The sequence below is a fragment of the Elgaria multicarinata genome, chromosome 1 (genome assembly GCF_023053635.1).
Source record: "Elgaria multicarinata webbii isolate HBS135686 ecotype San Diego chromosome 1, rElgMul1.1.pri, whole genome shotgun sequence".
Classification (NCBI taxonomy): Eukaryota; Metazoa; Chordata; class Lepidosauria; order Squamata; family Anguidae; genus Elgaria; species Elgaria multicarinata.
In genome coordinates, this window is record NC_086171.1 from 43,872,246 (window position 1) to 43,885,838 (window position 13,593).

Here is a 13,593-nt window from a genome sequence, read left to right on the forward strand (position 1 = left end):
GTGATACAACAGGTGCATAAATTATACATATAAATTAACTAAGAAATATAGAGAGGCAGGTCTAAAACAGTACTGGAGAATGTTTATTTTACAGACACGGAACTTTCTTGAATGAATCCATCACTTTAACTCCTTTGATCCTTTTTAACGCTCCTCCGCGAATAGGAAGCCTTTTGAGTGCAAGGTCGGTATCTGCGAGTGGCCCTCCAGTCAATTCAGAAGGCGTACTTTCCACTGTTACTATGCGACCAGATGCAATCTGGAAAAACAAAACACATTGCTCCGTATTCTGACAAAATGAAACAAGAGCTGTTTCAGGTCCTATTTTCCAACCATTCTGTTGGAAACAGAGGCATTTTGATATTCTTGTATCTTCTTTCAAAACATCTTTTGAAAGATAATGTATAAATGAACATTTGGCTTTTGAACTGATTATTTCTCATTCAGAGCTCTGTGCTTTATTGTTCAAAATTTACATTTTAGTTGACTGTGTTCAGAAACATACACCCTACATTTATCCCTTGGGTTTGGGTTATGTAGGATTTTTTGAGACCAAACACAATATGTACTATTTTTACAGGCATGGCTTGAAAAGTAACTTCATGAAAGATTAAGCTGTATCCTTTATTTTGAGGAAGTGTAATACATAAAAGGAAGTAGATGACTTGGGGACACTCTATACGCACAGTTTGCTAAAATGCAGGAGACGGATCATAAGTTCAAATCTTACTTTAGCTGCCTGTGCTTCTTTCCATATTTTTTCCATAAATGCTTCTTATCCTCACTCTAATGAATAAAGATCTTTTAGATGCTGTTTATTTCCCCTTACAATTAAGTGATCGAAGAGCTGAGCTTAAAATCCACGTCTCTTATGACAGAATCACAGGGCTTGATCAGATGAAGCTTTTAATGTGCTATCACTTTGCCCACATGGCATCATCATGGTCCTGCAGCCACCCTATGATTTCCCCCCATGTTGCCCATATTTTTTCACCACGAGGAAGTACTGATAATGCTTTCTAGTGTGCCATCATAGCACTGCAAAGAACCACTGGTGTGACCCATTTTCAGAATCTTGCTGTATTTCTGTGGGGACATGGTTGTGACGTCTACTGTGATGTTTCTGAATGGGTGTGTCTGTGCAGCACAATTTCTTTCCCATTTTTTTGTCATTTCATTTCCGGTTGGTGTAGTACAAACACAGACATAGGGGCTGTTTTCATGGCGCAGGATTGGCGCCATCTCCCTCCCTCTCCCAGGCCGGTGTCGGGTAATCCCAGCGCCGAGGAGGAGGTGTGAGGTTTCTCGGCGGCCATCTGGATCCTTCAGCCACCCCCGCTCTCTTCCTCATGGAAGGTGACCAATCGCTGGTCGCCTTCCACCAGGCTCCAGCCCCAGGTTGACTCCAGTTTGGCTGCAGAGCAACATTACATGGCAGAAGCCCCATGTTGATGTCTCTCCATTTGAAAAAGTCGGAGTAAATCCCCGACATTTTCAAAACACAGCATTACAGGGAAGCTCCACGGTGGTTGCAAACCTGCACCTGCATTGTCTAACTGATGGAACGTAGATCCACAGCCACTGTGGGACTTTCCCCACAGGTAGACAGCCCCATATTTTTATTTTTATATTGCACAGTACTTTCACACTGGAGTTACTTTCTTTCAAAAATGAACATTTGCAAAGTTCTACCATAACACTTTGAGCAATTCCTCCTTCTCATTTTAAAAAAAAGTATGCACAGGTGAATTGACTCACCTTTGTGCATGCTCACAGAGGGAGACAGAAATGCATGAGGGGCAATGACAGTGGAGGGGTGAGGAAGAGATGACAGGAGAGAGGGACAAAGATATGTAGATGGGAGATTGGGTTACATACTGGGGGTGGGGGGTAGGAAGAAAACTTTGTGACAGATACAGTGAAATTCTGCATTTAAAGAAAAAACGGACCACCACGAGCTGCACCTGCAAGAAGGCTACCGTATGATTAAACCCATAGATTAACAACATATCTACAATGCCAACACATTTATGATTCATCTGAAAATACCATGTTGCAATATAAAGTGTGAATACAGTGTTTACTGAATTTGTGAAATACCTGCTATGTGGCAATATTTAACAAAAGTTTGCATGAAGCCATTCTCAGAGTTTTCAGCTTTAAATATACATTTATAATATTTTATACTATTTTAATTTGGGTTAAAAATGAGCAATGGGGCATTTTACTCACAGTTGTATTTAGGCCTTTAATGTCTGTTGAATGGAACGTAGCATTATATTGTTTTATCTTTGCTCTAGAATTTTCAATGGATTTTTCCTGAAGCCTTTTGGCTTTCTATAAGAGTTCAAAAAGTTATTGTTAGAGGTGAGAGATACATTGTACACCCACATTACACCCACAATTTTTAGCTTCAGTTAATGAGTAACTTTACAGCACAATCCTATAAAAGTCTTATTGGGGCTAACTCCCAGGTAAGTGGGCATAGGATTTCAGGCTTACTGCAATAATGATGCATATAGGAGTACTTCTTACAATACTTTCCCCTAACTATTATGATGTAACCCACCCTGATCCAAAGTGATAAGAAGTGTTAGAAATTAACTAAGTAAACAAACAACCAAGCAATGTTGTACATAAAAACTCATTCTATTCAATTGTATAAAACAGTGTCACATGGGCCAAAGTGTATTATCTATGACAGAAATTCAAGGAATTCTTAAGTACATATTTGAAAGATCCATTTGGAACACTCCCAAATTATGAAAGCCTGCCTGTTCTCAAAGTATTTTGTCATGTTCTTTGGTTTTTATCTATTTATCTTTAAAGTACAAAAGATAAAAAACAACCTAAAGAGTTTTAAGGTTTCCCCAATAAATCTTTATATTCAATAACTTAATGAAATATGAATTAGATTATATCATCAGTAATTCAATTTTCTGAACAACTTTCTTACCTTTAAAGCCTCATAATTTGAAGTCCGTGTTAAGAAATTCTCCCAGGACTTATTGACCATGTCCTTTTGCTTATGCAGAGATTGAATCTAGAATGTGAAAGGAAATCGGGAGAAAAGTCAAACTTAACCTTACTTACTCCTCTGCAGCGTTTAAGGCGGCCTAGTTCAGCATGCAGCTTTCAAATGGAATCTTATTTTATATATCAGTGGAGGGCGAAGTTCACAGAGCAGGTGGCTTGGCTGCAGTGTAGGCACCACTATCAATGCACCTCACACGCTTGCAAAGTAGAGTACGTGTTTTGAGTGTAGACTCCACAGGAGAGACCATATATAACTTTTCAGCTCATAAAGCAAATATAATTCTTATATGTAACCAACGAAGGGATGTCTTTCTAACTGCATGGCTTTCTCTCACATACTTGCTTACCTTAGCATAACATTTTTCTTCCTCCTTAAGCTCCCGGTATTGCTCGGTTTCTAGCATTTCAGTCTGGAGGGAAACAACCATCTTTCCAATGTTTTCAAATGCTTCAGTAATAACTTGCAATGCTTCCTGGTCAGGAGTGACTGGTCTGATTTTTTCTTGTTTAAGTTCTGCACACACTTCACCCCAGATTTCACCAACCTTTATGAATAACAGACAAATGAGAGGTTTTTAAAAGGTAGCTTGCTTATTTGTATCTTACATACTAATCCTCCAGAAAATAAACTCAAAAGGACAGCTATCTTAGTATTAGCGCACAAAGATTGTTCTGTCAGTGTTATAGATCTTGGACAGCTGAATTGACAATTCATTAAAGAAGTTGAATGCGACTGTAACAGCAATAGCGATAGCGCCTTGGTCTACAGCAGGGAAAGGCAAGCTAGCCCATCTAGATGTTTTGGACTACAAGTCACATCAGCCCCAGCCAGAATAGCCAATAGTCAAGGATTATGGGAGATGTTGTCCAAAACATCTGGAGGGGACTGGATTGGAACTGGAGTTGGAACTTCACACCAACTCTTCCTCATGACCTACAACTTCCTCATTTTTGTGTATAGGCTGCCTACAACAACTGTCAAATAGTAAATGAATGGATTATATAACCTAGTATTATCTATTATAGACATGAACATTGTAAAGACATGGTAAATTTGTTCTAGATTAGACTGATGATGATGATACTATGATCCTACTTGCCAAAGATACAGGTCAGTTAATGCTATTCTTAATTCTCTGTCTATATGTCTATATTTATACTAGACATTTAGGGTGCAATGCTATCCCACAACTCCTAGATTCCCCTGGGAATTGTAGGTCTTTGTTCTGCTTAAACATGCATAGAATTGCACCCTTAAGGTGTGAACAAAAATAGTTTTGAAGAGTTTTGCAATTTAAATTCTAATATTGTAAATTATCTCTTGCATTATGGCTATGAGGAAATAAACATGCACAACTACACATTCTTAGTTCTACTAGTTCCAATAAATGGAACAGTAAATAACAAACCACATTTTGAACAATACTTACCTTAAAGTCAAGATATCTACGTATGATAGCAAGTGTAACAAAATCCTTTGCGGAGAGGCCAGGCAAATTTTCAAAGCCTAAAGTAAAGCACTAATGATTACCTTTAGACTCTAAAGCTTATAGAAATATCAATTCTGTACTAAGATTTACACTGTTACAAGGACATTTTTTAACAAGCACGCATTAGCAAAGCTAAGCAATCCCACAGAAAAACTGGCAGCTCCTGGCTTAAATGTCCTTAATAGCTGGTTGGCAAGGAGAAATAGGCCTTTCCTTTCCTAATGCACCAGTGGCAGAAGAAGATGCACTTGGGAAACCTCTCTTTATATCCAGAAATTAATAGTGTAGGAGCCCCCTTCAAGACCAGCTGTGAGCAACCCTATTCACAAATGTAAGTAACAATAGGTCTAATTCTATACTATCTTGCACCTTGGTTCTTTTTATTTTTCTGTTTATTCAGTCTAGCTTTCAATATATAACAACAATTCTTCTACTCATATAAGCTTTCACAAGCTAGTATATATGGAAGGGCTATTATAAAACAACAACAACAGAAAAGAAGTTTATAGTCTTTACCTAGTTTACATATTATACAATAAATCTTTGCTCTCATGTTCTCAGCAACATCCATGACAGCAATAGTGGGACAACTGGCAGGCACTGGAATCACTTCTTGTTTTCTTTGGAACTGGCCAACTAATGGCTTCTTTGTATCTACAACATAAAAAAAGTGCAGAATGCTTTTCATCAGAAATTCAGCAACGTAATGCTTTTATGGAAATACAACACATGATTATATGTCAGTTAGGTACTGGCGTGGGCTGGTCCATGAAGTCACGAAGAGTCAGAAGCAACTGAACGAATAAACAACAACAGGTACTATATATTGAAGTATATGGACACATTAAATATAACCATTAATATCTATTTTGGATTTGGCCCTATGTTGATTAGGATTATTAACAACTTGCCTATGACCCTGTTCTGACAACACATTATGCCATGATAGTTAAGCATTTTGAGCTAAACATTATGGCTTAGCATGTCGTGTGAACCATGACTTAGCGTGTTGTGTGAACCATTCCTAACCATGGTGGCTACATAACCACAGTTTAAACACTTCACTTACCATTTGCTGCAAAAGTGTTAGCAGCCTAACTGTGGCTTAGCGTGTCATCTGAACAGACTCTATCAATTCAATCCTATGGCTGAAGAGACCAAAAAACACCATACTCCAATCGTAGAGGCTCTGCTCCATCCAGAGCCCTACTGGGCTCTTGCCAGCAGGCAAGAGGAACAGCAGAGGCATTTCTGCCTATCCATCCTCCGAAAAAGGAATTTCTGTCGGACGGGCTGCTGAGACCCTCCTTGGCCATCTCTCCCTGCCCACTGGCATGCCCCTGAAACACCTCCTCCTCTTAGAGTTCAGAGTTCCAACCTAGTAGAAAGAGCCACTGTGGAAACCTCTGAGCTGGCTGGGTGGAGCCAGGAGGGGAACTCTGGCATCAGAAAACCACTCTGAGGTTGAAGTTCTGACTAACACCTCTGAGGGGGTTTCTAGACAATCATATGGCCACTGGGACATTTTCCTAGAGACCACAGGATTACTCTGTAAGTCAAGCATGTTTTAAAAGTACATTTCTTTTGAGAAAAAGTTTGGAACAGGAGACATTGAAAAGGTCATAAAACACTCATGACTCTCCACAATTCTTAATAGTAGTAGCCAAAGAGCTCCACTTGTTTGCATCCACTGTTTTTCAACTCCTGGATCACTATTGTGATATAGTATTTATCTATGTTTCAGAATGTATTTTCCATCAACTGCTCCAAACAGGAATTCTCATGTTCTTTAATAAAACTGAAGGTTTCCCCACACCTTAGTATTATTACATTTGAGCAACATGGCTAGCTCACTTTAACACATGAAGAGCCATGGAATGTGCTTGGGGTGTGCACCAGCCATTTTGAATATGCAAACCCTGATTGAGGTGATCAGGGGTTCTACTGTGTTGTGTGAACGCAGCCACTGTGGGTTACTTGATGGTTAAACAACCTTAACACAACCCTACTAATATTTGAGGTTTATGATCCATCCATGTCATGCAAATGAGGTCAATGACAATGTTGATTATTGTTTTAATTTGTGAACCATCTTGAGGGGTCACCAAACGGGATGGGGTAGAAGTTTAACCTTTTAATTTCTATTGGCGAATGAGAACAGAAAGCTACACAGGAAATGATTTTTGCTATATGCTGATAAACTCTGTATATTATTTTATGTACAAAATGTTCTTTTCTGGGAAAACTGATAATGTTTATAGAAAATAAATTCAATTTTGAAATATGATTCATAAACAGTAAAGTTGAATGAAATAGATATAAAAAGCAGAGCTGTATTTCTTATACAGAGAACTAATAATCGATACACTTTTGTAGTTGATGGAACAAATGCCATCTAGTGGTAAAACTAATAACAAAATAAAGTCTACATTCTCATTGACGTCTTACATTATGTTTAAAATGACACTTGATGTGCTTCCTTGAGCCTTGGTCATGGTTAGAACAAACCACAAGGCTTTAGTCTCAAAACAGAAGTTGAAGCTTTCATGGTCCTCGTGTGAATAAAAGAGGAGAGGAGGCCCATGAGACCCTGAGGCTTGTGCAGGCCCATTTTAGTAATAGGAAACAATGGTTTCCTGTTATATCTGAACTGGGCCTTCGATCTCCCATTCTTTTGTGGCCAACATACCCATTTATTTATTTTTATTAAAAAACACATAACTGTAAAAGCAGAAACATCTATAGCGGGTGAATAACTGCTGGTGTTTACTCATCTCTGAAAAATTCAGGTTGTCTTAAAACTTACCAAGATCACCAATGATCTTCTCACTGCCAAGTCTAAGGGCCATTATTCCGTCCTTATTCTCCTTGATCTAACTGCAGCCTTTGACACGGTTGATCACGATCTTCTCTTAGATTCCCTCCATGACCTTGGACTCTGTGGCTCTGTCTATAACTGGTTCGCCTCCTATCTAGAGGGTCGCTCTTTCAGCGTGTCGGCTAACGGCAGCTCGTCCTCCTCCTTTCTCCTTTCAGTAGGGGTTCCGCAAGGCTCGGTGCTTGGCCCGCTGCTGTTTTCTCTATACATGCTGCCCTTGGGTAAACTTATTCAATCTCATGGCCTCCAATATCACCTGTATGCCGATGACACACAACTATACCTCTCATCTCCGGAACTTTCTCCTGATGTCCACGATCGTATCTCAGCATGTCTTTCAGATATCTCAGCCTGGCTGCTTCATCGCCGTTTGAAACTCAATATGGCAAAAACTGAACTGCTTGTTTTTCCTCCTAAACCTTCTCCTCATCTCTCATTCTCTCTTACTGTCAACGATGTCACGCTTACTCCGGTCAAGGAAACTCGTAGCCTTGGCTTTATATTTGATTCCTCGCTCTCCTTTATTCCTCATATCGAGGCAGTAGCTAAATCTTGTCGTTTCTTCCTGTATAATATTGCCAGGATTCGACCATTTTTGTCTGTCTCTTCTGCCAAGACTCTCGTTCACGCACTGGTTATCTCTCGGTTGGACTACTGCAACCTCCTCCTCTCTGGCCTCCCCTCATCTCACATCAGTCCGCTGGTCTCTGTCCACCACTCTGCTGCTAAGATCATCTTCCTGGCCCGCCGCTCTGACCATGTCACTCCGCTTCTGAAATCTCTTCATTGGCTCCCAATTCATTCCAGAATCCAATATAAACTTCTCCTGTTGACCTTCAAAGCTTTTCACGGTCTAGCTCCTGCCTATCTCTCCTCTCTCATCTCACACTATTGCCCCGCTCGTGCTCTTCGCTCCTCTGATGCCATGCTTCTTGCCTGCCCAAGGGTCTCTACTTCCCTTGCTCGGCTTCGTCCATTTTCGTCTGCTGCCCCTCATGCCTGGAATGCTCTTCCAGAACACCTGAGAACTACCAACTCAATCACAGCTTTTAAAACACAGCTAAAAACTTTTCTTTTCCCTATAGCTTTTAAACTTTGAGTTTGTTCTGACTCTATACTGTTAGCTTCACCCTTCCCGGTGCCTGTTTACACTTCCCTGTGCCTGTTTGCATTCTCCTTCCCTTCCTATTGTTTACTACAACTTTATTAGATTGTAAGCCTATGCGGCAGGGTCTTGCTATTTACTGTGTTATCTGTACAGCACCATGTACATCGATGGTGCTATATAAATAAATAATAATAATAATAATAACTTTGCTTACTGTTTTAAGTTACAAGTATGATGATAAACGAATACTTACCAACAATTCTCCCAACTTTGTCATGTTTCACACCAATCTCCTCCTCTTCTTGTCTCCACAAACTTATTAATAGATTGGCTGCTGTTTGGTCTTTTTTCCCACGCCAGGCATTGATATGAGAAGCAGTTTTAGGGTTGTCACAAAATTCAACTAATATTCCAAGAATTAGATTGCATACATTCTTTTGATTTAACTTTGCAGAAGAAAAACAAAGAGAGAATTGCAAACATAATTCCTTACAAAGTTCTATTTTTTATGATTATAACAAAAAACATGAAGGCTAGTACCTTGATCTAGTGGCCTAATATGTATCCAGGGATTAAAATACACTAATGGATCTCCCCCACTCATATCAACCTCAGTAAAAACTTTGCACAAACAGGGATTGCACACATGGTGAATTAGGAAGTTCTTTGTCACATGGAGTGACGTACACTAGAGTTTTGAACTGGAGATTATTTTTCCAACATTGGCTACCTATATTTCTTTTAAAAATCCTATGAATAAATGAAGCACATATTTTAGAAGGTTAGGTAGTGCTGACTGATGAGTACAATGGGCAGTATCCAACCTGCTGCTCTGCTTACACAATTAACGTAGCATTAGTGTATGCGACCTCCAGCACGATGCCAATAGTGTAAACTGGTGCAATGGGTTTCCATGGAAAACCTGTCACGTCAGCTTATGCTATTGGTGTAGTGTTAGCAATATGTTCACTACATAAGTGGAATAGCAGTTTTGGATACAGCCCATAGTCTTACAATTAATAGAAACATGTTTGAACAATAACAGTCTGAGCTGCGTGATATTATGGGGATGTTTGACTTCTCTAATTGTGGGGACATTTTGCATGAAGTCTGATATGAGGTGTAGAATTTAAATTCTTGAGAATCGTTGTCCCCATTTTAAATGAAACAAACAAGTGAAATATTTCTGGCTTTCAACATGATTGAAAATGCACAGGCAGTCTCAGCAAAGGTTCAATTGCTCTAATTTTGTACTCCACATTTGGGTCATACTTGTTACTGCTTTATAGTATCCATGTTCTCCTGCCTGTATAATCCTACAATTTAGAATTCTTCTTTCTCTTTTCTGTAACTACAGTGTCTAGTATATTGTACACGATTTATTAGTATTGAATGATGTTTCAATTATATTGTCTTCACTTCATTCCAACGCACTCCCTTTCTAAAGAGTTCCAAGTTCTCTGAAATCTCAACTCTAAGACTCTATGGCCTTAGCTAGACCTAAGGTTTATCCCAGGATCGTCCCGGGGTCATCCCTGCCTGCTCCTGGGATATCCTGTGTTTCATTTACATGAACAGAGATGACCCCAGGACAATCCCGGGATAAATCTTAAGTCTAGCTAAGGCCTAAGTAAGCAAATTGAAAGTGTTTATGGAAACTATGAGCATTTGGATAAGTACTACTGATTTGCATAATTTCAAGGCATGTTTTCCTTGGAGCAGATTTACAGTTTCTATGATATGCCATTTAGATTGTTTTGACAGAGTACAGAAATACTAGAATGTTTTCAGTTTGCCATTCCTTTTTACGAAATGCTCCTCCTCAGGTAGCATCATCTGGATTACTATGCATATACAGAGAAGTGGTTTTTTGCAAGATACGTTGTTTTACAATAAAAGTGCCCATTGCCCATTTGAGAGGCATACAGTCTTCATGTTGTTTCTCCAGGTGCCATCTTTGTTTCAGTGCTATTGTGTTTTCAAAACAAAAAGTCATATTTGTAGCCTTTGTAACTGCAGTGTAGACTGTGGTTGTACAAGTATCATAGCCATATACTGGCTATTGCTTGTGATATATTTTCTGACAGGGAGAAATGCAATAATAGATATATAACTGAAACCTGGTATTTCCATTCCAGCTAGTCACTGTTAAGAACTTTTTTTAAAAAAATCTTTAGGAGGAAACTATTTAACTGAAGAAAAGAGGAAAACAAGGAAACCTGGGTAACAAGTTCCTTGTTTTCATCTTCCCACCTCATCCTGTTTTCCTTGTGTCATGTCTTTTAGGCTGCGAACCTAAGGGCAGGGATTGTCTTTTTATTGACTGGATGTAAGCTGCACTGAGAGCCATTTCAGCTCAGCAGTAGGGTAAAAAATATTTACATAAGCAAACAAACAAACACCTTGGGAAGAATCAATGACTAATATAATTACTATTTTAGTATACTTGGAATTCAATATTACCTACCACGAGCAAATCCAGGAGAGTGAAGAGGCCCTCTCTTTCAAGAAAATAGTCCTCTAAAATGGTACAGCCCATGACACAGCACCTTATATTAAAACAATAATTTCAATGTATAGGTTCTCTTTTCAACTTGCACTAAGAAAATATGCCAGATTTATACTAACACACTGCAAAAGAGAAAAAAAATACCTTCCAATTTCCTTACTTGAACACAAAATACCCAGAGCCTTTCTGCTATATTTTGGAGACTGCATTCTGGTGGTTTGATTTTCTAAAACATTTCTTGTTGTATACAATACATATCTGAAGAAGCTCCTTATTTTAAATACTATTCTGAACAATGTAGTTAGGAACAACTTTAGCTGATATTAACTTACCGCAGCCTGATTTGGCAAACACTTGACTTCAGAATTTCATTTCTCCTTTTTTCTCCTTTATTAAAAGTATCCCATGATCAAAATATTGCTATCTATCGATGATATAAAGTACATATTGGAGGACCATTTCCTAATAAGGGAAAGTCAGCATCATCAAATGAAGGAAGATGCATGCTAGATAGAGGGCAGAGGGATGTGATCACCCCAGGCAACGGATACTGCATCATGAAAGGGCAGCAAATTGTTATTTATTATTGTATTTTTATTACAAGGGAGGAAGAAAGGCACTTGTGGGATTTTCTGCCTCAGGTGCCAAAATAAGCTAACTGGCCTTGAGGAGAGGGGTGCCAATTGCTATTCCCCTTTAGACTACAAAATGTTTTGGGCTAGCCCTGGCTGGCACTAACTTCTGTATAGAAATGCATCCATTGTATTGTGAAGCCCTCTGTATGACTTCTGTAAAACACTGCAGATGCTGAACACTTCTTAGCTACAAACCGAAAATATATGTAGTCACTTGCAAGTTGCCAAATCTGCCTGTCCAAATATTAGTAATGGTTAGAAGGTTGGTTCATGTGAAACCTATATTATATAAGCTGCACTGGTTACCACTGTGTTTCTGAGCCCAAATTAAAGTTCTTCATCTTTATAGCCTTAAAGAGCTTAGGTACGAGTTACTTGAAGGACTGCCAGACATGCCTTTCGACCCTTAATGATCAGTAACAGAGCCCTTGCTTGCTTGCCTGCCTCTGAAAGCATTCAGGTTACAGGATATGAGGAAGAAGGTCTTTTCTGCACTGCCCCACATTTCTGGAATGCATTTACCCATGAAGCCCCATCACTATGCAGAAGGTGGAATTTTTCAAAATAGCAATATTTACCATAAGCAGTCCAGAGCACTAAAAAGGAGACGATTATGACCCAAACCACCATAGAATTTATTTGCATTCATTTTCATAAATGGAATAAGCGTATCCACTCCTTCCCATCCAAAGAGTTCCTGTTTGATACATCAGTCAAAACCACATTATTCTAGAAGAACTGCACACACTATAAATAATATTTTTATCACATTTTACAATAATTATAACTGTCCCATTCATTCCCCCTTCATCTCAGAGCCATGCTATCTGTTAATGCTTATCACATAAAAAGTGGTCCAGCCCTGCCAGTTTAGAATCCTGATGGACTCTTTCAAGCACACTAACTCTAGAAAATCAAGGAAAGCTGTAGAGGATTGAAGCTAGGAATGTTGTGGAAATCCCCAATGGATTAAAATGAGTTAGGATTTCTATCAATCTGACGTGTGGATTCCACAGTGGACCAGCTTTTTCTGAGTCGCATGGATTCCACTTACTTGTGGGCTGTTTTTTTTTATTGGTTTTTTTTTGGGGGGGGGGATTTGCGCAAGTGTGAACAGGGATGAAATTCTAATACATCCCTAAAATAAATGCAGGTTCTGTTAATGAGATGACAATGGAACGAAAGCCACCTAACCATCTGTGAAACAGGCCCAGGGTCATCCCTGTTCATGTAAATGACACACAGGATATCCCAGAACCAGGCAGGGACAACCCCGGGATAAACCTTAGGTCTAGGTAAGGCCACAGACAGAATTAATTCACAGTAACAAAACTTGTACATCCCTACTTAAAGCACTGGCTTACTTTTCTTTGCCCTTCCAGGAAAGAAGGAGTTCAAGCTTATTAAATTTGCAGGAGTAGCTTTTTTCCATGTTGAAAGAATTGTGCCCTTGTGGCAAAGCTTTTCAATATTCAAGTGCTATTTTAGAAACAGATAGTTGTCTATGCTGTTGCTGCTGCTCCTCCAAACTGCTAGAGAAGATTAGCTGCTTGTGGATTTAACACCATAAGATACTTTTTTTTAAAAAAATGGAAGTGAAGAGTACATGACCTACATAAGGAAACTATACACGTACAATAACACTCAGCTGTATATGATGATTCAGACTTCATAACACAGATATCTTGAGTTTTAAAAACAAGGTAAGAATACACACCTTCCTATGAAGATTATTTTCGCAAAGTGTTGAAAGGATAAGGAAGATATCAGTCTGAATTTCAATCACAATGGCACTTTCTTTATAATTGTTTGCAGTATTCTTTAAGATACCTAGTAGAAAATAACAACAAAGATTCTTGTGGCTATCCCTCTGGAAATTGTTACACTAACAGAATATATAAGTATATATATATCAAGGTTCCTCAACTAGAAAAATG

General features: G+C 38.9%; 1 protein-coding gene across 1 annotated transcript in view; it reads right to left on the reverse strand.

The window, feature by feature from the left end:
* The window catches only part of CFAP69 (cilia and flagella associated protein 69), a 36,056-nt gene continuing 22,463 nt past the window's right edge, over window positions 1-13,593 (reverse strand). The window contains exons 14-23 of the mRNA XM_063147513.1: window positions 13,374-13,486; window positions 12,235-12,353; window positions 10,980-11,061; window positions 8,766-8,958; window positions 5,043-5,180; window positions 4,467-4,543; window positions 3,384-3,581; window positions 2,957-3,043; window positions 2,233-2,337; window positions 1-259 (exon numbers count right to left, since the gene is read on the reverse strand). Of these exons, the coding sequence (XP_063003583.1) occupies window positions 89-259; window positions 2,233-2,337; window positions 2,957-3,043; window positions 3,384-3,581; window positions 4,467-4,543; window positions 5,043-5,180; window positions 8,766-8,958; window positions 10,980-11,061; window positions 12,235-12,353; window positions 13,374-13,486 (1,283 nt within the window). The 3' untranslated portion in view covers window positions 1-88. The remainder of the gene's footprint in view (window positions 260-2,232; window positions 2,338-2,956; window positions 3,044-3,383; window positions 3,582-4,466; window positions 4,544-5,042; window positions 5,181-8,765; window positions 8,959-10,979; window positions 11,062-12,234; window positions 12,354-13,373; window positions 13,487-13,593) is intronic.